The following is a 27,682-nucleotide window of genomic DNA, read 5'->3' on the forward strand; positions in this document are numbered from 1 at the left end:
TATAATTCCTTAGAAAGTATGCCAGATATGGTGGGGGATAGAGTGAGAAGTCAGTATTTTCCCATTTATTTAAACCCCTTTTTATGACTTCTCACTGGACTCAGCTTATTAAATATGACTTTGACAAAGTCTCGGCTACCTACTCCGTGAACTTAAACATTACTATCATTTCTCAATCCCCTGTTCTCTGTCTCTCTGAGCCCAAGCTGCTGTTATTTTCAGGGTGGTTTTGACTGACTTGCCTTTTAAAGGGATTGTAAATAACATAATCTGCAACTCCTGGTATTGCTACTATACATACACTGGATTCTTCCTGTACTTGAATTATCCCTGCTTTCCCTACCTATGTTTTTAAAGGAGAAAGACCTCTTTTTTTCTGACCTTTTGACACTAATAAAAAGATTAAGTGTTGAGTAGAAAAGTTTAATGTGAAAGAGGTAGAAATTTAAGTACTGAAAAAGAATTGATGACAGAATTGTACCACCTTTGCTACAGTCTGCAGGACTGAGTGGTATGACCCAAGAGTCATGTTGGTGTAGGAGAAGATGGTTTTAGGTGATAAAGGCTATGCTGTGTGCTTTAAAATTGCAGAATACATCTTAAATGCAGTTTGTTCTCATTTTCAGTTATTACTAAGAAGGGTATAATTCCTTTTGCTATTGATACTGCTAGAACCTTTTCAAGAGAGCTGGTATTATTTTCATCATATTAAATATATCCAAATGAAAATGGAGACTGTTGTCTTTGAAGTATAGAATTAATCTTTATACCTTCTTGTGGTTTGCAAACTTAGATGGCTGGCATACATGAGATGTTTTTCATTTTGATTTACTGAGTCCACATTAGATTTTCCAGTGGGCTATAGAGAAAAACTTCTAGGATTTCACTGTTCTTATACTGAAAGGCAAAATGCTAAATCAATTTTAATCTTTTGTTTAGTGTCATTAATAGATAACGCAATGGTTAATAGCAAGAGTTGTGAAGTTAAATATGGGTTTGATTCAAGACTATCTGAGCCTTAAGTTTGCTCATATCACCCACTTGGATAATATCTAATTCATCCAGTTCATAAGAATTAAATGAGATAATTTATGTTAAATGCTCATTTAGTAGTTTTAATTACTGATAGCATTGCTATACAGATCAGTAAAGCCATTTAAACTTTAATCTTTTAGAAAATTTGCTCAATACTGGGAATAGCAGTCCAATTCCCCATCACTCCCAGGTCTATATCTGTGCACATATTATAGGACATTAATATATTTTTGGAACCACCACCTTGCCTCTCCCTCAAAAGGAGGAAATTGGTTGCTGTCTTAACAGTTTATGAGAATATCTGTCACATGCTGTTTCCTAAGATACTGAGGCTTTCCTATGGTGCTATACTGTAGTAAAACCAGCTTTTTATACTCAGGTTTCTCTACACTTACAAAGTTCTGTATGGCTGTAATTAGAATCTTAGATACAAAATGCATGTGACTTCTTAAAATGTCTCAGACTTTTGATTCATTAGTTAAGTGGTCTGAGCACAGAAGTGATTTGGAGTGGAGGATGGGGAACAATATTTAAGCCTCTATTGTCTCCATAAACAAATTCTGCCAGTGCTTAGTGTTTCATTGATGCCTACCAGTGTTACTTTGTCACTTTAAATGGGGCAGCAGGATTAACATTTCTGTGTAGTTTTCCTTACAAAATTTCTTTTTTTTTTAAGTCTATCATTTTTGAGAGGGAGAGAGGGAAGGTGACCAGACAGAGAGAGAGAGAATCCCAAGCAGGCTCTGCATGGTCAGTGTGGAGGCTTCGAGAGAGAGAGACAGAGACAGAGACAGAATCCTAGCAGGTTCTGCATGGTCAGTGTGGAGCCTCACCTGGGGCTCGAACTCATGAACTGTGAGACCACAAACTGAGCTGAAATCAGGAGTTGGATGTTTAACTGACTCAGCCATCTAGGTGCCCCCTGCCCCTTATAAAATTGCTTATTCACTTTAGTCTGTTAAATATTCTTTTATAGTTTTATATTGTTTTTTTTAATAATATTTATTGTCATATGTGTGGTAAGAATTGCTTCTAGTCTTCATTGTAGTACAGTTCTTATAAGAAGCCATGCCGTTTATTTAAAAATAACTTAAGATGATGTATTATGCCTAAGGAAATGCAGAAGACCAGAAATTTGAGGGAACAGTCTGTGAGAATGTTGAAGATGATAATAAAAATAATAATGAAACTTGTAATATCCTCCCTGAGTGTGTACTGTGTGCTGTACTCTTAGCTAAGTTCCTCCTGTATCTTTTGTCAGTTAATCTCTAATTATAGTCTTGTGGAGAATGGGTGCTCTTGTTATCTTCACTTTGTGGATAAAGAAATTAAAACATGCAGATTACATAGAGAGTTTGATCAGTGGAATAGAATTGAGAGTCTAGAAGTAAATCCATACACTTGTCATCAGTTGATTTTCTTTTTTCTTTTTTTTTTTTTGAAAAACAACAAAACAAACAAAACTTAGGTTTTTAAATACTCACTTTTTTTTTTTCAGTATATGAAACTTATTGTCAAATTGGTTTCCATACAACACCCAGTGCTCATCCTAAAAGGTGCCCTCCTCAAGACCCATCACCCACCCTCCCCTCCCTCCCACCCCCCCATCAACCCTCAGTTTGTTCATCATTTGATTTTCAACACATGCTCTTGGAGCAGTGGGATAGACACAGGTAAAAAATGAGGGGCGCCTGGGTACCTGAGTCGGTTAAGCATCTGACTTCGGTTCAGGTCATGATCTTATGGTTTGTGAGTTTGAGCCCCGTGTCGGGCTCTGTGCTGACAGCTCAGAACCTGGAGACTGCTTCAGATTCTGTGTCTCTCTCTCTCTGCCCCTCCCTTGCTCGTGTTCTGTCTCTCTCAAAAATAAACATTTAAAAAATGAAACAGACACACCATATACAAAAATTAACTACAATTAAATGAAAGTCCTAAAAGAAGAGCTGAAACCATAAAACTCTTAGAAGAAAACATAGATATAAACCCCCATAACCTTGTATTTGGCAGTCATTTCTTATATAAGACAATGAAAGTGGAAGCAACAAAAGGAAAAGTGAATAAATTTTGATTTCATCAAAATTAAAAACTTTTATGCTTTCATAGACACCACTAGTAAATAAAGTAAAAAGTAAAGTCCACAGAATGGGAGAAAATAATTTGCAAATCACATATCTCATAAGGGTCTAATATCCAGAATATGTAAAGAACTTTCAATAACTCACAAACAGAAAAGACAAATAATGTAATTTTTAAATGGACAGAATGAATAGACATTTTTCCACAAAGAGGATAAACCATTAGCCAACAAGCACACAAAAAGATGCTCAATATCATTAGTTATTAGGTAAATGCCAGTCATAACCACATAGAGATGCCACTTCACACTCACTAGGATAGGTTTTGGGTTTTTTTGTTTTTTGCTTTTTAAATTGTTTTTAGTGTTTTATTTATATTTGAGAGAGAGAGTGTGTGTGAGCAGGGGAGGGCAGAGAGAGACAGACAGAATCTGAAGCAGCCTGCAGGCTCTGAGCTGTCAGCACAGAGCTCAACATGGGGCTTGAACTATGAACTGTGAGATCATGACCCGACCTGAAGCAGATGCTTAACCAACTGAGCCACCCAGGTGCCCCTTTTGTTTTGTTTTGTTTTGTTTTGTTTTGTTTTGTTTTTTAAGATAATTAACAAAACGGTATGGTAATTGTGGAAAATAGTTCACTTCCTTAACAAGTTAAATATAGAATTATTATAATATCCAACACTTGCACTCTTGGGTATATAACCAAAAATAGAAAAGTATTTTCAAACAAAAACTTGTGCATGAATGTTCATGACAACACTATTCACAGTAGCCAAAAGGTGGAAATAATCCAAATGTCCATCAACTGATAAACAGATCACCAAAATGGTATACTCATATAGTGGAATAATAATCAGTCATAAAAAGGAGTGAAGTACTCATACATGCTGTGCTACAGTGTGGTTAATCCTTGAAAACATGCTCAGTGAGGGAGGCCAAATACTAAGGGCACATATATGTGATTACATATATGTGAAATATCTAGAATCCATACAGACAGAAAGGTTGTCAAGGACTAAGGGAAGGAGGGAATGAGGAGTGTTTACTTAATGAGTATGGAGTTTCCATTTGGAGGAGTGAAAATATTCTAGAAGTGAATGGTGGTGATAGTTGCATATGTTGTGAATGTAGTAAATGTATTAATGGTGAGTTTTATGGTTTGTGTATTTTACCCCAGTTGAAATAGTGTTTGTTCACAATGGGATGGAGGTGTAATGAAATGAGTGAAGAAGGGAAGTCAGCACTAGGTGCAAGAATCAGAGCAGGGAATGGTATCAGATGGTTAGATTAAGAGGACACTTCTGGAAAGGGGCCTCTGTTTTGGCCACTGACTCAGTAGAGAAAGAACTGTAGTTGAATTGCCAGTCCTCGGTTTTAGCGACCTACACCCTGGTGGTGGTAAAAGTCTGATGTCAGTAGCAGACTGGATTCTTGCTGAAAGTGAAAGCAGCATATTATTTAAAAGATCCAAAATAGTTCTATCCAGTGGGACTTTACACAGTGGTGGAAATGTTCTATATCTGTGCTATTCAAGTACAGAAGTCAGTCAGTAACCGCATATGGCAGTTGAGAATTTGAAATGGTGCTAGTGCTATTGAGGAACTAAATATTTAATTTTGAATTAATTTTAATTTAAATAGCCACATATGGCTAGTGTCTGCTGGCAATATATTGGAAAAGGCTGACAAAGTACATTTCTACCATCACAGAAAGTTTTACAGGACAGTGCTGTATTGAGCAGGATAGGCCTAGTATAAGTAACCCCCTTCCCACATCCATAGGAGTGAAACAGTTTATCACATGTCTGCCAATTCAGACTCACTTTGAGGATTGACAGTTAGTGAGTTGAGGAACTTTAATGTGGCACCTTAATGTAGAAAGGAGAAAATACACAGGATGACTTACAGTTATCAGTGCAGGCTGACTTTCTTTTCCACATTTATAGTAGGAAAACAGAGGTATCTTTTATAAAATTTATGTAAGTATATTTTTTAAATATTTTGTATGTGTTTTATTTACAGAGGTAAAGAACTCAGAAGAACAGTATAATAAAATAGTAATACCAAATGAGGAAAGTGTTGTCATCTATTATAAGATTAGACAGCAGCTTGCCAAACTGGGTAAAGAAATTGAAGAATATATTCACAAACCAAAATACTGCTTACCATTTCTACAGCCAGGTCGTTTGGTAAAGGTATGTCATTTTTTTTTTATAAATTATTTGGATGTTTCAGTATTTAATATTTTTTGGATCAAGATTTTAATTTTTTGTTTTTAATTTTTTAGTGTTTACCTCTTGAGAGGGGTGGCAGAGGGACAGAGAGAGGGGGAGACATAGAATCCGAAGTAGGCTCCAGGCTCTGAGCTGTCAGCACAAAGCCTGACGCAGGGCTCAAACTCATGAACTGAACCGCAAGATCGTGACCTGAGCCTAAGTCAGACGCTCAACCGACTGAGCCACCCAGGCGCCCCTTAATTTCTTTTTTTCTTGTAGAAATGCTTCCTGCTACAAGACTTGATCTATATTAATTATGTTGTTTTTACACATTTCACATGGGATTGATTGGGGGTAGGGTCATGGGTGAAGACCTTTTAATCTACACTGATTTTCATCTTGGGGTATATAAATTGAAGTAGACACTTTTGGAAATAAAATATTTCCAGTAATCAAAAAATACAAGTGGTTTTGTAGGTAGTTTTAAGAACTGGTTGAAGTCATTAGCTATAAAATATAGAAAGATTTCAGATATTTTCAGAACATATGCATCATATCATTTTAAAAATTTGATTGCCAGTTGAGAGATTCCTATTGCTATTCTAGAGGCCTGTGAAATTTGGTGGTCATTTCTTTCTTTAAGGCTAATAATCTTTTTACTTATGTTTAATAGTGATCTTTCAACAAATATTTTACCAGGAAAACTCAAAGTTTTCTTAGCCTATATATAACATGGGCATGGAAGTCTACAATTGCCTTTTGACATAAATGTTCTTGTTTACTTGCTTCCTTTTCTTTTTAGGTAAAGAATGAAGGAGATGATTTTGGCTGGGGAGTAGTGGTAAATTTCTCCAAAAAGTCAAATGTCAAGGTAAGCCATTTCCCTTAAGGTAGAATCATATATAAATTTTTCGTGAAGTTTTTTCAGACTCATGAAATTGATCAAAGTAGAGATAGCATTACTTTAAGAGAAGCTGTATTAAATTCTACCATGAGGAATTAAGGTTTTGAATTATCTTAAATTTTATCCTTAAAGTGCTGTGGTTGTTTTCCTAACAACCACAAATTTTAATTTCATTACAATATGCATGTCTTCTCTGACTTCATTAGTACTTTTTATAATTTTACTCTTTAAACTGAATATTAGAAAAAATTATCTTCTGACACTGAAAATTAGAATTTTGATTCAGGTATATAATAGAGATTTGAAGAAAAGGTATTAGAAGAGCTAGATTTACTTATTCCCTCTAAAGGAAGACAGTAATGAAGTTTACTTTGGTCATTATTTATATAAATATTTTGGAAAGATTGTATATAAAATCAAGGAAGATTTTGTTAACTTGTTACGTGAGTGACTGTCTTGAAATTAAGTTAGCCATTCCGTCTGTTATATTTTCTGTCAGTGTGTAACCTCAGGCAAGATATTTTGTGTTTCCATGTATATTTTTCCTTATTTTTAAAAATGAATAGTTTTTATAAGATGGTATCTGCATTCTCATGAGGTTTAACCATTATGATTTTGTTGTCATTAATTTCTTTCTCCCACCTGTGAATAAAACATGTAGGAATTAAGCTTTCGGATTGGAAGTTATGCCTGATAAATGTAAATGAATTTGGAGATACTGAAGCATTTGTTTTGGAGAAACAATTAAGTTCATGGGTTTGTAATGGGTGTTTTTGTGAGTGATCTGTGATTAATCCCACTGAAGAACTTCTTAAGGATATTCAGTTTGTTTTTACCATTTTGATAAATTACCATCTTCATTAGTAATTATAAGATTTGTTTTTTAAGTATTGTCACACTTGGATCCCAATTTAATAAGCATTCATTGGCCACACGCAAAATCTCTGTGCTTACATCTTTTGGTGAACAGCAGAAAGCAGATAATTAAAATAAAAGGCAGGATAGTATAAGTATTTTAGTAAAGATGTAAGTAAAGTGCATTTGTAGCACAGAGGAAGAAGAAATTATGTCTGAGCTATTAGAGATGGCATCTAATTAGGAAGATAATTTAAACTTTCACAGGAACCTTGATGAAAGAGTAGTATTCATTTAAGGAATATTTACCACTGGAGGAGCAGCGATGTGCAGCAGGCCCAGAACATTTCAGTTAAAGAGTAAAATTTTTAAAAGTATTGAAGTTAATCATGGAAAATAGTTAAAATATACATTTGAGTATATTGGGTCTTAATCTAAACATGTGAAAACAATGGTAGAACGTATGTTTTAAGATGAGTTGGTTGGCTGATTGGTTTGCTTGCATTTAGTTTGGGTGTTAGTTTTTTTAATGTTTATTTTTGAGGGAGGGATTGATCTGATCAGAAGTTACTGTATTGTTACAGTGTTTGAAGGATATTGGAAGAGATAGCATAGTAGACGCAAGTTTGTCAATTTAAGGAGACTCTTACTCTTTCGGGAGTGAGTCAGAAGGAGGATGGTAGGGGCGCCTGCGTGGCGCAGTCGGTTAAGCATCCGACTTCAGCCAGGTCACGATCTCGCGGTCCGTGAGTTCGAGCCCGGCGTCGGGCTCTGGGCTGATGGCTCAGAGCCTGGAGCCTGTTTCCGATTCTGTGTCTCCCTCTCTCTCTGCCCCTCCCCCGTTCATGCTTTGTCTCTCTCTGTCCCCCCAAAAATAAATAAACGTTGAAAAAAAAAATTTTAAAAAAAAAAAAAGAAGGAGGATGGTAATAGAAGGGTTCACATGGTGGAGACTGAGGAACTAAAATGGACAGACTTGTGTGGGAAGTTGGGGGGAGTGTTAGTGATGGTAAGGTTTCAAAAAAAGTTGGCTTTATTGAGTCTAACAGTATTAAACTGGATAAAGTTGCCTCTTTCATTCTGTCCTTCCCCTTTTTTAAAAACACATAATGAAGTGAAGCTTGGGATTTTAACCTTGACAAAGATTGCATCGGTATTATTCATTTGAGTTGTGAGTAGCTCTGACTTAGAGCCTTTTATATTTTCTATTTTACTACCTTTAGCCATGAGAAACTATTAAATGCTTGCCTACCTCTTCTCCTTTCCATACACACACGCATTATTTTCTTTAGGAATAATTATTAGTAACATAGATAACCTTTTCCTTGAGAAGCACTTCAAAGGATGGTAGTCTTTATTGAAACTTCTGACAGCTGTTAAGTTCTGTTTTCTGTGTACACTGGAAAGTGTGGCAGTAAATGCTAAATGTTGTGGTTCCATTCATACTTACATAACTCATGATGGAAAAGCCGTTGCCAGTTTATTCATTCCATAACTTGTCTGTATTTAAGGGAATTTGCTAGGGCATTGTATTTTTACCTACAGTGTACTGAAGTGCTATTTTTTTTTTTTTCACTACAGGGTTTACATATTGCATGTGTTTCTTTTTTCATCAGTTTTATTGAGATAGTATTTACACACTATACTCAGTGACTTAGTATATTCACCATCACCACAATTTCAGAAGATTTTCATCACTTCAGAAGGAAAAGGAAACTTTTGTCATCCCACCCTATCTTTCCATACCCTCAGTCCTAAACAACTACTGATCTGCTCTCTATAGATTTGCCTATTCTGAAAATTTCGTTAAATTGAATCATCATGTGGTATGTGGTCTTTTGTGTATGGCTTAGCATAATGTTTTCAGGGTTTAAGCATGTTGGATATGTCAGCACTTCATTTCTTTTTATGATTGAATAGCATTCCATTGTACAGATACACTATATTTTGTTTATCCTTAGACTGTTTCCACCTTTGGGCTACTATGAGTAATGTGCCTGTAAGCATCCATGTCTAAGTTTTTGTGTGGACATATGTTTTCGTTTCTCTTGGGTGTGAAATTGCTGGGTCCTATGGATACTGTATGACCATTTAAAGAACTGCCAGGTTGTTTTCTCAAGTGTCTGCACCAATTCACATTGCCAGTAGCAGTGTATGAGGGTTTTGATTTCTTTACATCTTCATCAACCCTTAATACCTGACTTTTTATTACTTTTGATGTATAATGGTACCTCGTTGTGGTCTTGATTTGTATTTCCATGATGACTAAATACTGTCAAGGATCTTTCTGTCTGCTTTTTAAAATTTTATTATTTATTTATTTATTTATTTTTATTATTATTATTTTTAACGTTTATTTATTTTTGAGACAGAGAGAGACAGAGCATGAATGGGGGAAGGACAGAGAGAGAGGGAGACACAGAATCGGAAGCAGGCTCCAGGCTCTGAGCCATCAGCCCAGAGCCCGATGCAGGGCTCGAACTCACGGACCGCAAGATCGTGACCTGAGCTGAAGTCCGACGCTTAACCGGCTGAGCCACCCAGGCGCCCCATTTTTTATTTATTTTTAATGCTTATGTATTTTTGAGAGAGAGAGAGAGACAGAGTGCAAGCAAGGAAGGGCCAGAGATGGAGGGAGACACAGGATCTGAAGCAGGCTCCAAGCTCTAGGCTATCATCATAGAGCCTGAGACGGGGGCTCAAACCCACAGCCTGTGAGATCATGAACTGAGCCAAAGTTGACGCTCACCCGACTGAGCCCTCAGGCACCCCTCTTTTTATGTGCTTATTGGCCATTTGTATATTCTTTGGAGAAATGTCTTCAGCTCTTTTGCTCAAATTGAAATTGAGTTTTCTTTTTATTTCTAAGTTACAAGTTCTTTATGATACTTGATTTCCAAATATTTTTCTCCCATTTTCTGTCTTGTCTTCACTTTCTTGATAGTGTCCTTTGTAGCACAAAAGGTTTTAGTTTGATGTAATCCAATTAATCAATTTTTTTTTCTTGTTACTCATGGTTTTGGTGTCCTATATAAGAAACTATGGCCAGGAGGCACCTGGTGGCTCAGTCAGTTAAGTGTCTGACTTAGGCACAGGTCGTGACCTTACGGTTCATGAATTCAAGTCCCACATCAGGCTCTGCTGTCAGCAGAGACTTCGCTTCAGATCCTCTGTTCTATCCACACACACCCTGCTCTTCCCACCTCCTGTCTCTTCTTGTTCGCTCTCTCTGCTCTCTCTCAAAAATAAATAAACATTGAAAAACAAACAAAAAAAAAGAAACTACTGCCAACATCAAGATCATGAAGATGTACCCCTGTGTTTTCTTCTAAGAGTTTTATTGTTTAAGCCCTTATATTTAGGCCCTTGATCCATTTTCAGTTAATTTTTGTATGTGGTATAAGGATCCAGCTCCATTCTTGTCCTAACCCTGGTTGTTGGGAAATTCTTTCCTCTTTAAATAATCTTGTCATCCTTATCAAACCTCAGATGATCATAGACATAGGTTTATTTCTGGACTCTCACTTCCATTCTATTGACCTCTGTGTCTGTCCCAGTGCCAGTATCATATTGTCTTCATTTACCATATCTTTGTAGTTAAGTTTCAAAAAAGTAGACTTAGGAGTTCTCCAGCTTTGTTCTTCTTTTTCAAGATTGTTTTGGCTATTCTGGGATCCTTAAAATTCCTCATGAATTTGATTATCTGCTTGTCAGTTTTTACAAAGAAGTCAGCTGAGTTTCCCAGATGGCTTGCACATGAATCTATAGATCAGTTTGGAGAATATTGCTATCTTAACATAATAAGTGTTTCAATCATGAACATAGCATATTTTCCCTCTTATTTAGGTATTCTTTAATTAGTAATTTATTGTTTTTCAAGTATGAATTATACACTTTATTTTCTGTATACAGGGCCCTATTGTGTCTGCAAATAGAGATGGTTTTACTTGCCTCTTCCCACTGTGAATGCATTTTAGGTCTTTTTGTTTTGTTTTTGTTTTGCCTAATCATTCTGTCTAAACCCTTGAGTACTGTATTAATAGTGGGCAGATATGCTTGTTGTTTCCCTAAGTTAGAGGGAGAATGTCCATGCCTTGTCTGTTAACAATGATGTTAGCTTTGGGTTTTGGTAAGTGTCCTTTAACAAAGTTCAGGAAGTTTCTTTCTGTTCCTAGTTTGTTGAGTGTTTTTATCATGAAAGATTGTTGTATTTTGTCAAATGCTTTTTATGTACCTATTCAGATAATCATGGGGTTATTTTTTATTCTATCTTGTATTTATTCTGATAACAGTATATTAGATTAATTGGTTTTCACCTGTTAAACCAATTTTGGATTCTTGGGTTAATCCTGCCAGGGGAATTATTATTATTTTTTTTTTTTTATGTGTTGCTGGATTCAGTTTGCTGGTATATTGCACAAGATTTCTGCATTCACATTCACAGGAGATATAGGTCTGTAGTTTTCTTTTGATGTCTTTGAGTTTGGTAACAGATTAATGCTGACCTCATAATGAGTTTGGAAGTGTTCCCCTTCTCTTCTGTTTTTTGAAGAGTTTTTGAAGAACTGGTATTATTTTATTTATTTATTTATTTATTTTTTTCAATATATGAAATTTATTGTCAAATTGGTTTCCATACAATACCCAGTGCTCATCCCAAAAGGTGCCCTCCTGAATACCCATCACCCACCCTTCCCTCCCTCCTACCCCTCATCAGCCCTGTTTGTTCTCAGTTTTTAACAGTCTCTTATGCTTTGGCTCTCTCCCACTCTAACCTCTTTTTTTTTTTTTCCCTTCCCCTCCCCCATGGGTTTCAGTTAAGATTCTCAGGATCCACATAAGAGTGAAACCATATGGTATCTGTCTTTCTCTGTATGGCTTATTTCACTTAGCATCACACTCTCCAGTTCCATCCATGTTGCTACAAAGGGCCATATTTCGTTCTTTCTCATTGCCACGTAGTACTCCATTGTATATATAAACCACAATTTCTTTATCCATTCATCAGTTGGTGGACATTTAGGCTCTTTCCATAATTTGGCTATTGTTCAGAGTGCTCCTATAAACATTGGGGTACAAGTGCCCCTATGCATCAGTACTCCTGTATTCCTTGAGTAACTTCCTAGCAGTGCTATTGCTGGGTCATAGGGTAGGTCTATTTTTAATTTTTTGAGGAACCTCCACACAGTTTTCCAGAGCAGCTGCACCAATTTGCATTCTCACCAACAGTGTAAGAGGGTTCCCGTTTCTCCACATCCTCTCCAGCATCTCTAGTCTCCTGTTTTGTTCATTTTGGCCACTCTGACTGGCGTGAGGTGATATCTGAGTGTGGTTTTGATTTGTATTTCCCTGATGAGCGACGTTGAACATCTTTTCATGTTATTATTTTTTTTTAATTGGAAGAATTTGGCACCTGGGCCTCGGCTTTTCCTTGTAGGTAGTTTATGATTACTAAGTCAGTTTTATAGGTCTTTTCAAGATTGTTTATTTCTTCTTGAATTCGTTTCATTGATTTGCTTTCTTAGAAATTAGTCCATTTCATCTACGTTACCTAATTTACTTGTACACAGTTGTTCATCATATTACTTTGTAATCCAATTTATTTCCATAAGGTGGCCAGTAATGTCCGTCTTTGATTTTTCATTCTAATAATTTGAATCTTTCATCTAGCCAAACGTTTGTCAATTTTGTTGCTCTCAAAGAACCAGCTGTTTGGTCTCAGTGGGGTTTTTTTTTTTTTTTTTTGTATTTTTCATTTTCTTAATTTCTGCTCCTTTACTAATCCTTCCGTCTTGGGGTGCCTGGGTGGCGCAGTCGGTTAAGCGTCTGACTTCAGCCAGGTCACGATCTCGCTGTCTGTGAGTTCGAGCCCCGCATCAGGCTCTGGGCTGATGGCTCAGAGCCTGGAGCCTGTTTCCGATTCTGTGTCTCCCTCTCTCTGCCCCTCCCCCGTTCATGCTCTGTCTCTCTTTGTCCCAAAAATAAATAAACGTTGAAAAATAAATAAATAAATAAAAAATCTTTAATCCTTCCGTCTGTTAGCTTTAGGTTTAGTTTGCTGTTCTTTTTTATTGTCTTAAGGTGGGAGGTTAAGTTATTAATTGGAGGTCTTTCTTTCATTTTAATATAGGCATTTATGCTTGTTAATTTCCCTGCAGATATTTTAACTGCATCCCTTAGGTTTTGGTATATTGTTTCTTCATTTTCATTCACTTCCAGGTATTTTCTAATTTCCCTTTTGATTTCTTCTGTGACTCACTGGTTATTTAGGAATGTGTTAATTTCCATATATTCGTGAAATTCCCAAATTTCTTGTCTTTTTTTTTTTTTTAATGTTTATTTTTGAGCGGGGAGGTGGGGTGGGTGGGGAGGGGCAGAGAGAGAGGGAGGCACAGAATTTGAAGCAGGCTCCAGGCTCTGGTTAACACAGAGCCCTATGCAGGACTCAAACCCACGGACTGTGAGATTATGACTTGAGCCGAAGTCGAACACTTAACCGATTAAGCCACCCACGTGCCCCCTATATTTGATTTCTAATGTCATTCCATTGTTATTGAGAAATAATTGGTATTATTTCATTCCTTTTGAATTTATTGAGATTTGTTTAATGGCCTGACATGTGGTCTATCCTGCAGAATGTTTTATGTGCAGTTGAGAAGAATGTATATTTTGATTGAGATATTCTATAGATGTGTATTAGGTCTGGTTGGTTTATAGTGTTGTTTATGTCTTCTGTTTCTTTTTTGCAGATCTTTATGTTTAGTTGTTCTATGCATTATTAATAGTGAGACATTAAAGTCTCAACTATTATTTTTGTTTCGTTTTAAAGTTTATTTTGAAAGAGTGAGAGAGAGAAAAGGAGAGCAAAAATCCTAAGCAGAGAGATCATGACCTGAGCTGAAATCCACAGTCAGATGCTTTAACTGACTGAGCTACCCAGGGGTCCCTCAACTATTGTTTTTGATTTGTGTATATCTCTTCTCATTTCTGTCATTTTTTGCTTTATGTGTTTTTGTTTTCTATTAAAGTAGAAATTTATCTGAAATTAGCATAGTTATGTCACCTTTTTTTTGTTGCTTACATGATACACCTTTTTCCATCTTTTTATTTTAAATCTTGTGTCATTGAGGTTCAACTTTGTCTCTTACAGACTGCATAGTTAGATCTTTTTTTATTCATTCTGAAAAATTTCTACCTATTGATTGGGTTGCTTAATCGATTGGTTAATCCATTCACCTTTACTGTTATTGATATAGTTGGATTTGTGTCTTTCATTATGCTTTTTGTTTTCAATAGTCTCATTTTTTTGTTTTTCTACTCCTTTAGTTTTGCATTCAGTGCTTATTTTCTAACATAACATTTCAGTTTATTTGATGATTTCTTTTTCTATAATTTATATTTTTCTCTCTCTTTTTTTTGTTATTTTCTTAGTGGTTGCTAGGGCTCAATATTTAATATTTAATATTTCCATATTAAGTTAATAGAATAAGTTTCAGATTTATACTGAATTCCAGTGAGATGTAGAACTATTACTCCTGTATGCACTTATTCCATTTTCCCTCTTTTTTGTGGTATAGTCTACAAATGTTATGAACCCAACAATACACATTATAGTTATTAATATAGTTTTATGACGTACAAAGAAGCTTAGAGACAAATTAGTAGGAGTGCTAGAGTGAGTATAGTTGATAGGTTATTTGTTTGTGAGGCTCAGGGCAGGGGCAATAGTGCAATTTCTAGACAAAAGGAGAGCAAGTATTTATTTATAGTTTTTGTTATATTAATCTCATCATTTATCATTTCTGGTACCTTTTATTGGTTCCTCTGGATTCAGGTTACCATTGGAGTTACTGCCTTAGCTCAGTACAACTTTGCTCCTACCCACCTACTTTGTGGTATTATTGGCAAATTATTGGCAAACATTTCTATATATTATAGACTTAACAATTCAATATATACATGTTGATTTTACCTTTAAATCATTTAATAGAAAAAGAAATAATTATTTTTGAAGGTTTTTTTTTGGTTTTTGTTTTTGGGTTTTTTTTGGGAGAGAGCAGGGGAGGAGCAGAGAAAGAGGGAGAGAAAGAATCCCAAGCAGGCTTTGTGCTGTCAGTGCAGAGCCAGACATGCGGCTTGATCTCACAAATCGTGAGATCATGACCTGAGCTGAAATCAAGAGTCGGACACTTAACAAAGCGGATCTGCTAACAACACATTGTGTCAGTTTTTCTTTTTCTGGGAATGTCTTTATTGAATGATAACTTTCCTGGATAAATATTCTTGGCTAACAAGTGTTTTTCTATGAATATGCCAATGCACTGCCTTCTGTTCTTCATTGTGCTGAGAAGTTTCTGCTGTTAATCTTGTTCTGGTCCTTTGTGAGAGATGAGTCCTTTTTTTCTTGCTGCTTTCAAGAGTCTCCTCCTTGTATTTGGTTTTCTGCATTTTTACTGTGATGTGTCTGTTTTTTCATCTCCTTATATTCATTCTACTTGGTATCCATTGAGTTTTCTGGATACGTAGATTAATGTTTTTCAATTAATTTGGGAGTTTTCAGGCATTATTTCATCAAATATTTTTTCAGCCCTTTCTCTCCTGGGACTCACATATGGGTATGTTGTACTTATTGTTATCCTACATTTCTCTGAGGTTCTCTGTTCATTTGTCTCCTTTTCCCCCGCTGTTCTTTGGATTGCATAATCTCTGTCAGCCTGTTTTCAGATGTGCTGCTGTTTTCTTCTACTTTAGATCTGTTGAGCCCTTCTAGTGATTTTTTTCATTTCAGGCATTGTATATAATGAATTTACGGATTTCCTTTTTGTTTGTTTTTATCATATCTGTCTTTATTGATACTCTCTATTTGATATGACATTGTTATTGTACCTTCCTTTACTTCTTTAATTATGGTTCCTTTACTTGTTTGAACGTAGTTGGCTACCATTGAACATTCTTTAATTATGGTTCCTTTACTTGTTTGAGCATACTGGCTACCATTAAGTCTTTGTTTAATATAACATCTGATGACTCTGATAGGTACTTTATTCTGTTTCTTGCTTTTTTTCTGGTACATAGGTCTTGGATCATACTTTTCTTTTCATGTCTTAACGTTTTTCTTTGAAATTGGACATTTTAAATAATGTAGTACTCTTGGTACTGGTCCCTCTTTCCCTCCCCTCTCACAGGCATATTGTTATTTGCTTGTTTATTAAGTTAGTGATTAGCTGGATTGAGGAGCAGAGAAAGAGGGAGAGAAAGAATCCCAAGCAGTCTTTTCCACCCCCCACCCTCCTCCCCCCACTCAAAACTGGCTTTACCTAGCATGTCCTAAAGTGTTTAGGTAAGGACCTGGCAGGTAAAGCATGGAGGCAGTAGCCTCAAGTATTTACAGCTTGCCTCTCCCAGCATGACAGCAGTGCCTTAAAGGTCAGGTAAGCAAGAGCAGTTGAGGCCCCAGCATTCTCAGCAGTCCCACACATGTAAGATAGAGTCTCTGGCCAACCACTGGTGGCTGGGCAGAAGAAGGGAACCCCTACTTCTCAGATTCGCTTGCCCAGAACTTAGCCTCAGCAGTGGGTAGGTGGGAGCAAGTTAAGAAATGCTGCCATCCTACCCCTCTTCGGAAAATTGCCCTCCAACTGAGAGAGCTTCAGGGAGAAGGGAGCCTTGCTATGTTTTTTGCCTTCAGTAGTCTGCAGTTTCTGTCTTGCTGAGTTAGGAAGAATGAAGTGGGCGTGATCTTGGCTTAGATATCAGACTTACGTTGTTTCTAACGAATTTTAGTGTATTTTCTTTTTTTTTTATTTAAAAATTTTTTTTTCAACGTTTATTTATTTTTGGGACAGAGAGAGACAGAGCATGAATGGGGAAGGGGCAGAGAGAGAGGGAGACACAGAATCGGAAACAGGCTCCAGGCTCTGAGCCATCAGCCCAGAGCATGACGCGGGGCTCGAACTCACGGACCGCGAGATCGTGACCTGGCTGAAGTCGGACGCTTAACCGACTGCGCCACCCAGGCGCCCCTAGTGTATTTTCTTGAATAGATGTTTCTTCATATGCTGTATGTCTTTAGAACCATTTCCAAAACCAACTTTACATGGTTGGTTTTTTATAACTTTCTTAAGTTTGCTCGGGAGGTGGGTTTGTAAAAACTCCTCGTGCTGTCATGCTGGTAGTTGATCTCAGGTTTTATATTTTTAAGGGAGAAAAAATTATCCCTAACATAATTAAATTTATACACACAGTAAACAAGTTTTTAAACGATTTCTCTTTTGGTCCTTAATCCGTGTTTAAAAGTGGTGTGGGTTGATGAGAATTATTTTAGGCAAATATGGAATGGGTAATAGAGAAGAACACATTTCACTTTTTTTCCGTTTAAATTGATGGTAAAACTGATTTTCCCACTAAGTTGGTTACATTTGTTTACTAAAAACATGGACTACTTTCTTATTGATTATGTAACCTATCAGAATACTAAGTCAAAGAGTTTTATAGGTTAATACGGTTTGGTAGAGAGAGAGGAAGAATATATATTGAAAAAGAAAATAGTTTAAGCATTTTAAAGAGATTCAAATGTTCTTGTCAACATTTATTTTATATTATTTGTTTACATTCTACAAACTTGAGATAATCAAAATTACATTTTAATCTGAAAATTTCCATTTATAGTAGGAAATTAGCCATATTTTTAAAAGAATGAAAAGTTAGGAAAAATATAGTTCAATTATATGATTAAGAAGTTAAAAGTAAGGCGATAGTCATACATACTTAAAGAATTTATACTAAGACAATCATTGAAAAGCCAAATAGAACATTTGAGTAACTATTTTCTCTTTTATGTGAAGGACGATGTTACCCATCTTTACCACAGTACAGAGCTTAGAAGTAGTTTATTGAAAAGAGCAGTTGTGTAATCTTAAGAAATATTTTTAACAGCAGATTTCCATTTGATACCACACTAAAGTTTTTGAGGTGTGCTTCTGTCGTAACACTTAAGGAATATCTCTGGAATGTCGAGAGTGATTTTGATAGCTTTACAAAAATTACATATGATATACTTGAGTTCTGACAGTCACTTCTGTGATATAGCTTACAGAAGGGAGAATATTAAATTGAAAAAAATCTGTGGAGTTGGAACTAAACCTAGTAAGACAGTTTTAAATTCTCTACATTACAGATTGTTGATAAATCTTAGATTATTTTTGTTTAAATACTTATTTGTCATCTAACATTTTGGAGTTAGTTCATTAATGAGACTGTAGAATGTGTCTCACACACTGGGTTTTTTCCCGTCTGGAAAACTAAAGATAATAGTCCTTGATTCTCCTTACAGTCATTTGTCCCCTGGAAGAGTTAACAGTTGGGTCATAACTATTTGGCTCATTGTTTATAAAATTATTTTATATTGATTAAGCTCTACATAATACATAATCTTTGCAGTTACAGACCTAATTGAAAATACTGTTCGGCTTTTGTGTCTATACCGAAGTGGAGAATGTTTTGAAACTTCTTTAAAAATAACCATATTTTGAAAAAAAGTATGTTGAGGGGGAAAAAAAAAACCCAGTTGAAGAAAAAAAACTGGGTTTTCTTGAGGAATGGAGCTTATGCTTTCAGAAATTTGAACTCTGTAATTTAAGATAACTGTGATTGTATTTTTGGTTTGTATTTGGAAGTATATTTTACCATTGTTAAGCAGTTGGTAGTTGATTACAGAAATAGATCATAGGTATGGGTTTATTTCTTAAAAGTTTTCCAGTTTTGAACAGTAACTGTGCTTTGGGGGATACTAAGCAGTCATTTCTTTGACATGTTCACTCCTCAATCAAAATAACTTTCCTTTTATTGATTTTATGCAAAAGAGATCACTCACATGTTGAATTAAAAAGCAGAGAGGAATTCTTTACTGAAGGAAAAGGTCTTACTGCTGTTTGAAAGACATTGCTGTCAAACAAATTATCATAAATTGCACATGCAATTAATCCTTGTATCTCAACAATCATGTTTTTATTAGAGAATATAAAAGACAAAAGTCTTTTAATAAAGTCTTAATACAATGGTATAAAAACACATTGTAGAGGTGCGTTGAGGATAATTTTCATGTTGTTTAATTAGGATAATTTGAAGATAACAGATTTGTTTTCTGACACTGTTAATTTCTTACAGTTTATTTTTCTAATTCTGATATAATAAATGATTAATCATTAGAAACTTGAAATGGCATTTTATGTCATAGTTAACAATTCATACTGTTTAAATTCATAAGTATCAAGTCTACAGCCATACCATCTTGAACATAAAATCTCATCTGAATTCTGAAGTTTCAGCTAATTTCTATGTTTTCTCATCCAGTGGAGCATGTTGAAGGATGAAGAAGGACAGCCTTCGTATCATGACATAAATATTTACTGTGCAGTATGTGCCATTCTGAGAACATAGTCCATGTACATATAAAACTTAAAATTTTTCCATCAGTTTTTAAGACATAATAAGTTCCTTTTATCTTGTTTTTTCTAGCCTAATTCTGGTGAACTGGATCCTTTATATGTAGTAGAAGTACTTCTGCGCTGTAGCAAAGAAAGTTTGAAAAATTCAGCTACTGAGGCTGCAAAACCAGCTAAGCCTGATGAGAAAGGAGAGATGCAGGTTTGGACTTTATTTATCATCTTCAGATTTCAAGTACTTATTGAATTATTTATAATCACTATATTTCCTGCATATGATTATAGTGAACATACTTGATGTCAAAATTGTAAGTTTTCAGAGTTTTTAAAGGTATATTAAAGCCATCTAAAATATCAAAAGGATGATTAATGAGATTTAAGCTCTCTGTTTCTGTATCAAATTGTGGTCAGGTAAACAAAGATGAAGTGAAAGAAAGAGAATTTAATAATTTAAATTTTCACATGAAGCTGGATTTTACTGGGACTACTAAAGATGTTTTATCTTTTTTATGATCAAATAATTTTGCAGTGTTACTTCATGTTTATTATATTCCTTTGAAATATGAAAGCAGTGTTTTAATAATTGAAAATTCCTTCATAAGTTTCCCTAGTTGGAACCATTTAATTTACATGTGCTTTTAACAAAATTTCAATTGTAGTATAGTTGACATACAATATTATATTAGTGATTCGACATTTATGTATTTATATATATTAAGAAATGCTCACCACGAGGGCATCTGGGTGGCTCAGTTCGTTAAGTGCCTTGATTCTTGATTTCGGCTCGGGTCCTGATCTCAGGGTTCCTGAGATTGAGCCCTGTGTCTGGCTACTTGGGATTCTCTTTCTCCTCTCTCTCTGTGCCTCCCCCACTTGCACTCACACACATGTGCACACTGTCTCAAAGTAAATAAATAAACATTAAAAAAATGCTCACCGTGGTAAGTGTGGCTACCATCTACCAGCATATAAAGTTATTATGATATTATTGGCTCTGTTTCCCATGCTGTGCTTTTCATCCCTGTGACTTACTCATTTTCTAACTGGAAGTTTGTATCTCTTAAATCCCCTTCACATGTTTCATCCATCACCTCACCTGCCTTTCCTCTCGCAACCACCAGTCTGTTCTCTGTATTTATAAGTTTGTTTTTGGCTTTTTGTTTATTACTTTTGTTTTTTAGATGTCACATATAAGTGAAATCATGTAGTATTTATCTTTGATTTACTTCACTTAACATAATACCCTCTAGGTCCATCCATGTTGTTGCACGTGACAAGATTTCTTTCTTTTTTATGCCTGTGTGTGTAAAACACACCTTTATCCATTCATCTGTTAATGGACAGTTAGATTGCTTCCATATCTTGTGTGTTGTATTTGTATATAATGCTGCAATAAACATAGGGGTACATATATCTTTTCAAATTAGTGTTTTCATTTTTTTAGGGGTGATAACCAGAAGTGGGATTAATGGATCGTATGATATTTCTATTGCCAATTTTTTGATGAGCTGCCTGTTTTCCATAGTGGCTGTACCTATTTACATTCTCACCAACAGTTCACAAGGGGTCCCTTTTCTCCGCATCCTCACCAGCAGTTAATTTCTTATCTTTGTGATACTAGTCGTTCTAACAGGTGTATGGTGGTATCTCATTGTGGCTTGGATTCTCATTTCCCTGATGATTAGTGATACTGAGCATCTTTTCATGTGTGTGTCAGCTATCTGAATGTCTTCTTTGGAAGAATATCTATTCAGGTCCTCTGTCTAATTTTAATCAGATCTTGTGTGTGTGTTTGGTTGTATGAGTTCTTTAATTTTTTTTTTTTTTTTTTTGGTTATTAACCTCTTAGTGGATGTATCATTTGCAAATGTTATCTTTTTCCTTCAAGTAGGTTGCCTTTTCATGTTGTGGATGGTTTCCTTTGCTGTGCAAAAGTTTTTTAGTTTGATGTAGACTCTGTTGTGTATTTTTGCTTGTGTTGCCCTTGCCTGAGGAGACCAGTCCAAAAAGACATATTGCTAAGGCAATATTTTCTTTGTTTTCTTTTAGGAGTATTATGGTTTTGGGTCTTATTTACATTTAGTTCTTTAATCCATTTTGAGTTTATTTTTTTCATATGGTATAGGAAAGTGGTCCAGTTTAGTTCTTTTGCATGTGGCTGTCTAGTTTTGTCAGTACCATTTATTGCAGAGACTGTCTTTTCCACATTGTACATTCTTACCTCATTTTTCTTAGGTTAATTGACCATATAATGAGTTGGTTGGTTTCTTTCTTTCTCTTTCTTTCTTTCTTTCTTTCTTTCTTTCTTTCTTTCTTTCTTTCCTCCTTTCCTCCTTTCCTCCTTTCCTTTCCTTCCTTCCTTCCTTCCTTCCTTCCTTCCTTCCTTCCTTCCTTCCTTATGGGTTTATTTCTGGGCTCTCTTTTCTGTTCCATTGATCTGTTTTGGTGCCAGTATCATACTGGTGCATGTTTTGATTACTATAACTTTGTAGTATAGTTTGAAATCTGGAATTGTGTTGAGTCTCAGCTTTGTTATCTTTCTCAGGATTACTTCGGTTGTTGGGCTTGTTGGGTTTTTTGTGATTCTACACAAATTTTAGGATTGTGTGTTTTAGTTCTTTGAAAAATACTGTTGGTGTTTTGATAAGGATTGCATTCAGTCTGTAGATTTTTTGAGTGGTATGGCCATTTTAACAGTAGTAATTTTTCCAGTCCCTGAGTATGGGCTATCTTTTCCTTTTTTTGTGTCATCTTCAATTTCTTTCATTATTATCTTACAGTTTTCAAAGTACAGGACTTTCACCTCCTTGGGTAACTTTATTCCTAGGTATTTTATTCTTTTTGATGCAGTTGTAAATGGGATTATTTTCTTAATGTCTCTTTCTTACAGCTTGTTACTAATGTAGAGAAACATAACAGATAATTGTATATTTATCCTGCAATTCCACTAAATTTGTTTATTCTAACAATTTTTGGTGTCGTCTTTATGGTTTTCTGTATGTAATACCATGTCATTTGCAAACAGTGACAATGTTACTTCTTTCTTACCAATTTGGATGCCTTTTATTTCTTTTTCATGTCTGATTGCGGTGACTAGGATTTCCAGTACCATGTTGAATAAAAATGGCAACAGTAGTCATCCTTGCCTTCTTCTTAATCTTAGAGGATAAGTTTTCAGCTTTTTACCATTGAGAATGGTCTTAGCTGTGGGTTTGTTATGTGTCCCATATTTTGTTGGGGTATGTTCCATCTGTACGTGTTTTGTGGAGAGTTTTTATCATGAACAGATGTTGAATTTTATTACAAGCTTTTCCTTTATGTGTGGAAATCATATGATTTTTATCTTTCCTTTTGTAAATGTGGTGTATCCTGTTGATTGATTTGTGGATATTGAACCATCCTTGCATCCCTGGAATAAATCCCACCTGAGCATGGTGAATGATACTTTAAATGTATTGTTGAAGTCAGTCTTTGTATTTGTGGTTTTTTTCCAGTTTTTCTTTCTAATGGAATTTTAGTTTCATACCATTGTGGTTGGAAAAGATGCTTGATATAATTTCAGGCTTAAATTCATTGAGACTTGTTTTGTGGCCTCACATGTAATCTGTCCTGGAAAGTGTTCCATGTGCACTTGAAAATTATGTGTATTCTTCTGTCTTGTGGATGGAAAGTATATATCTGTTTGTTTTATGCTGTCTAATGTGTTCTTCAGAGCGACTGTTTTCCTTACTGATTTTCTATCTGGGTGATCAGTCCATTGATGTAAATGTTCATGTCCCCTACTCTTACTTTATTACTGTCAATTTCTCCCAATGTGTTTCTGAATATTTGCTTTGTAAGTTTAAGTGCTTCTCTGTTGGATGCATAGAAATTTACAATTGTCACATCCTCTTGTTGGATTGATCTCATTATTATATAATGTCTTTTTTTATGTCCTATTACACTTCTTGTTTTAAAATCTGTTTTGTCTTAGTGTTGCTACCCAGCTTTTTTCCTCCACTTACATTTGCATGGAATGTCTTTTACCATCTCTTCACTTTTTAGTCTGTTTGTGTCTTTATGTCTGAAGGGAGTCTCTTGTAGGCAACACATAGATGAATCTTGTTTTTTTATCCTTTCAGTCAGTGTTTGTATCTTTTGTTTGAAGCGTTTATTCCATTTTCATTTTATTTTATTTTATTTTATTTTAGTCAGTGAGAGTAATTTTACTTTATTTATTCATTTCTTTTGTTTTAATCAGTGAGGCCCAGCTATAATTGTTGAGACCATGCTGGCGGGCAAGATACCAATTCTAGCTGCTGCTCACTAGTTATATTGGCAGTAGTCACTTTGGGTGGACACAGGTTCTAGCTGAGGCTGCCTGGTGGGTATGGTATGGCATGAGCCACTTTGGGGGGAATTCCTGTCAGGGCAGGTGGGTTGGATGATCCACAGGGGAACACCAGAGCAGGTTGAGCAGTGCTAGAAGGTAAATGGAGAGTGTCAGAACTGGCTTCTGCAAGCATCAGGCCAGCTAGGCTACAGGAGGGGAAGAAAAATGGCACCTGGTAAGACTTTATTTCTCCAGAAAATTCCTACACTTCCAGCCCTTTTGGCACACACCCTAAAATTACTTAGTAGATCTCCTTCACTTAATAACTTGTATGTTTTTCAAACTGCTGCCTTTCTGTTGGGTCTCAAACTGAATGAATACACTGGCACTTTAGGAGTGGATTCTAAGTTTCCTCTAGCCCTCTGACTCTCCCAGAGTGAAGTTTCCTTGATTTTCAAAGCCAGATGTTATAAGGGGGCTTTTCTTCCTGATGCACATCCCAGGGCAGGGGTACCTGATGTGGGATTTGATCCTTTCACTCCTCAGGTGGAACTGTGTGCTTGTGATATCGCTCCTGTTTGTGGGTCACCATGCTGACAGAGTTGGTTCCCAACTGTGTCCCTGCCCCCTTCTACTCTTCTCAGTATGGCCTTTTTTCTTTATCCTCATCGTGGAAGAGCTGTTATACGTCTTTGGTCCCTTTTCAGAATGAGCTGCACTGTAGTTAAGGTCTTGGTGTGTCCATAGGAGGAGGTGAGCTCAGGATCCTCTTGTTCTGCCATCTTCCCAAGCTCCTCAGTTTACCTGTGGTTTCAATTAATTGCAAAACATTCAGTTTGCCATATGAAATACCTGTATTTCTTGAATATCTCACCCCCCCTTTTAATAATTAGGACAAAATTACTGCAGGTAAAACCTCAATATTGAGATTCCAAGCATGTATTTGAAGGCAGATATACTGGAATTTTGTTATTTTAAAGCATTACTTCAAGTATGTGATGTATTCCTAGGAATTTTAAGAAATGTCTTTGTGATGATATATGATATAATAACCTTTGATTTATCGAAATTAAAATCTGCCATTGCAGCATCAGAGGATGCTGCTTTGGATCATTTCAAATGACAGTGAAATTTGGAATTGGCAGTATTGAAGGATATTATTCATTATTAAATGTTTTAGAGTGATAATTAAAAGTATAATTACTTCCGAATGCTACCTAATGTTTGGTTTCAATTCAATCTTATAATTTCATTGCTCAAACTTCAGCCCTATTATAACTTGTATGATTTTTTTTCCATAATGTGTATTTTACAGTTGACTGCTTAACTGTAAATGAGAGTAAAACTCCCACAATTTAGCTGATAGTCACTGTATTCGAAAGGACCTTTGAAGTTATTGCAGCTTGGAATGGCAAGCATGTGGCACACATGCCAACATTCTTTTTCTCTCCTGGCAGACATCGATGAAAAGTCATGGCATTCTTTCACACTGAAGGCTTTGACTCTTCAAGATAATGATCTAATGACTAATTTCATTGGAGTTAGTATTTTAAGGAAAACTTACTTGTTGTCTATCTTGCTTCTGGCCCAGATTTTATTTAGCTTAGTCACTGTGCCCATTTTACTTAAAGATATTGAGGAGCTTTGTACTACATAATGATCATGATTTGTCTCATTTTAATGGTTTGTGCAGGGTAGATGCCACTGGATCCTAGGCAACCTGCGTCTTTCCTTCTATAACATTTTTTAAACTGAGGTATAATTGAAGTATAATTTTTTTTTTAAAGGTTAATTTTGAGAGAGCATGAGAGTGAGCGGGGGAGGGGAAGAGAGAATCCCAAGCAGGCTCTACACCGACAGGGGGGCTCAGTCTCTAGAACATGAAATCATGACCTGAGCCAAAATCAAGAACCTCACTGAATGAGTCACCCAATGCATAACATTTTTTAAAATTTTTATTTATTTTTAAGAGATGATGAGTGGGGGAGGAGCAGAGAGAGAGGAAGAGAGAATCCCAAGCAGGCTCTGTGCTGTCAATCCAGAGTCTGACATGGGGCTTAAACTTAAGAACCATGAGATTATGACCTGAGCTGATACAAGAGTCGGATGCTTAACCGTCTGAGCCACCAAGACACCCCAGCATATAACATTTTTTCAGTTTATTTCCAGGAATTAAGTGGGGATGTATTAGTATAAGTTATATATATAGTCTCTGATTTCAAGGGGTTTACAGCTTAATGGGGGGAACATTTTGTGCTCAAGTTAGTGAACATCAAAAATGTATCCTCCAACTGGAGTAGAGTGTGTTTGGTGGGGGGAAGTCAATAAAGGTTTTATAAAAGAAGTATTAAGAAAATGAACTGACTTGGGGCTCCTGGGTGGCTCAGTCAGTTAAGTTTCCAACTTAGGCTCACGTCATGATCTCACAGTTCATGGGTTCGAGCTCCACATTGGGCTCTGTGCTGACAGCTAAGAGCCTGGAGTCTGCTTTGGATTTTGTGTCTACCTTTCTCTCTGCCCCTCCCTTGCTCATGCTCATGTGCTCGCTCGCTCGCTCCCTCTCTCTCTCTCAAAACTAAATAGACATTTTAAAAAATATTAAAAAAAAAAAAAGAAAACTGACTTGTAAGGATCTTTTCAGACAAGAATTGCATTTCCAGCTGAGAAAGCAACATACACAGAGCATGAAACATGCCTTTTTAAAAAGAACTCTGAGTTCTATTGAATGATCAAACTAGTAAAACAGAGAGAAGGACTATACCTTAAGACATAGTGTATGTATATAATATTGTTCACTTCCGTAAATTAATATTTTGAATAGGAATCCTGGACACAGGATTCATAGACAATTTATAAGGAAATTTCATCTCTCAACTCTACTTACTGTGAAGACTACTCTGGATACGTTTAAACCAGATTTCCTTTGCATGAAATATGAGTAGGAAGTGGCATTTCCATAGTCATTTTTCTTTCTTTTAACTTGGAGTGTGTATGATAGAAAATTAAGCTTTTTAAATGCTTCTTGGATTGCTGCAAGCTTTTGGTTAATTTCCAGAGTTCTTGAAGGAAAATTAGATCAAGGCACACATTTAGTTTTTATAAATCTAAAATTTAATAAAACATATTGGTTTAAATAACTGGGCCTGGACTTCATTAAAATGTAGTTAGTTCAAAAAATATCTTTTCTGGGGGTGCCCAGGTGGCTCAGTTGGTTAAACCTTCAACTTCGGCTCAGGTCATATCTCATGGCTTGTGAGTTTGAATCCCACATTGGGCTCTTTGCTGACAGCGTGAAACCTGGAGCCTGCTTCAGATTCTGTGTGTGTGTGTGTCTGTCTCTCTGCCCCTCCCCTGCTCATGCTCTGTCTCTTTCTCCTTCAAAAAAATAAATAAACACTAAAAAAAACTACATGTATCTTTTCTGGATGAAAAATTCAAAAATTATATTTTAGCTAATGTCCTTGATTTGAAGAAATGAGATTATCTGAAACTTATTTAGGTTGTATTCACTTAAACTTACTGACTTCTGATGTTAGCTACCTTATCATTTGCTTATCTTTTTCCTTTTTTTTAATTTTAATTAGTTAATATACAGTGCAGTGTTGGTTTCAAAAGTAGAATTCAGTTACTCATCATTTCCATACAACACCCAATGCTTATCACAAGTGCCCTACTTAATACTCATCACCCAGTCTAGCCCATCTCACACCCACCTCCGTCAACTCTCATTTTATCCTCTATCATTAAAGAGTCTCTTGTGATTTGTGTCCCTTTCTTCTCTTTCCTCCAGCTTTCCCATATGTTCATCTGTTTTATGTCTTAAATTCCACACGAGTGAACT

General features: G+C 35.8%; 1 protein-coding gene across 1 annotated transcript in view; it reads left to right on the forward strand.

Moving 5' to 3' along the window:
- The window catches only part of MTREX (Mtr4 exosome RNA helicase), a 110,086-nt gene that overhangs the window by 52,199 nt on the left and 30,205 nt on the right, over positions 1 to 27,682 (forward strand). The window contains exons 17-19 of the mRNA XM_043590508.1: positions 5,134 to 5,306; positions 6,130 to 6,198; positions 19,603 to 19,731. Of these exons, the coding sequence (XP_043446443.1) occupies positions 5,134 to 5,306; positions 6,130 to 6,198; positions 19,603 to 19,731 (371 nt within the window). The remainder of the gene's footprint in view (positions 1 to 5,133; positions 5,307 to 6,129; positions 6,199 to 19,602; positions 19,732 to 27,682) is intronic.

This window comes from Prionailurus bengalensis, chromosome A1 (assembly GCF_016509475.1).
Source record: "Prionailurus bengalensis isolate Pbe53 chromosome A1, Fcat_Pben_1.1_paternal_pri, whole genome shotgun sequence".
NCBI classification, from domain to species: Eukaryota; Metazoa; Chordata; class Mammalia; order Carnivora; family Felidae; genus Prionailurus; species Prionailurus bengalensis.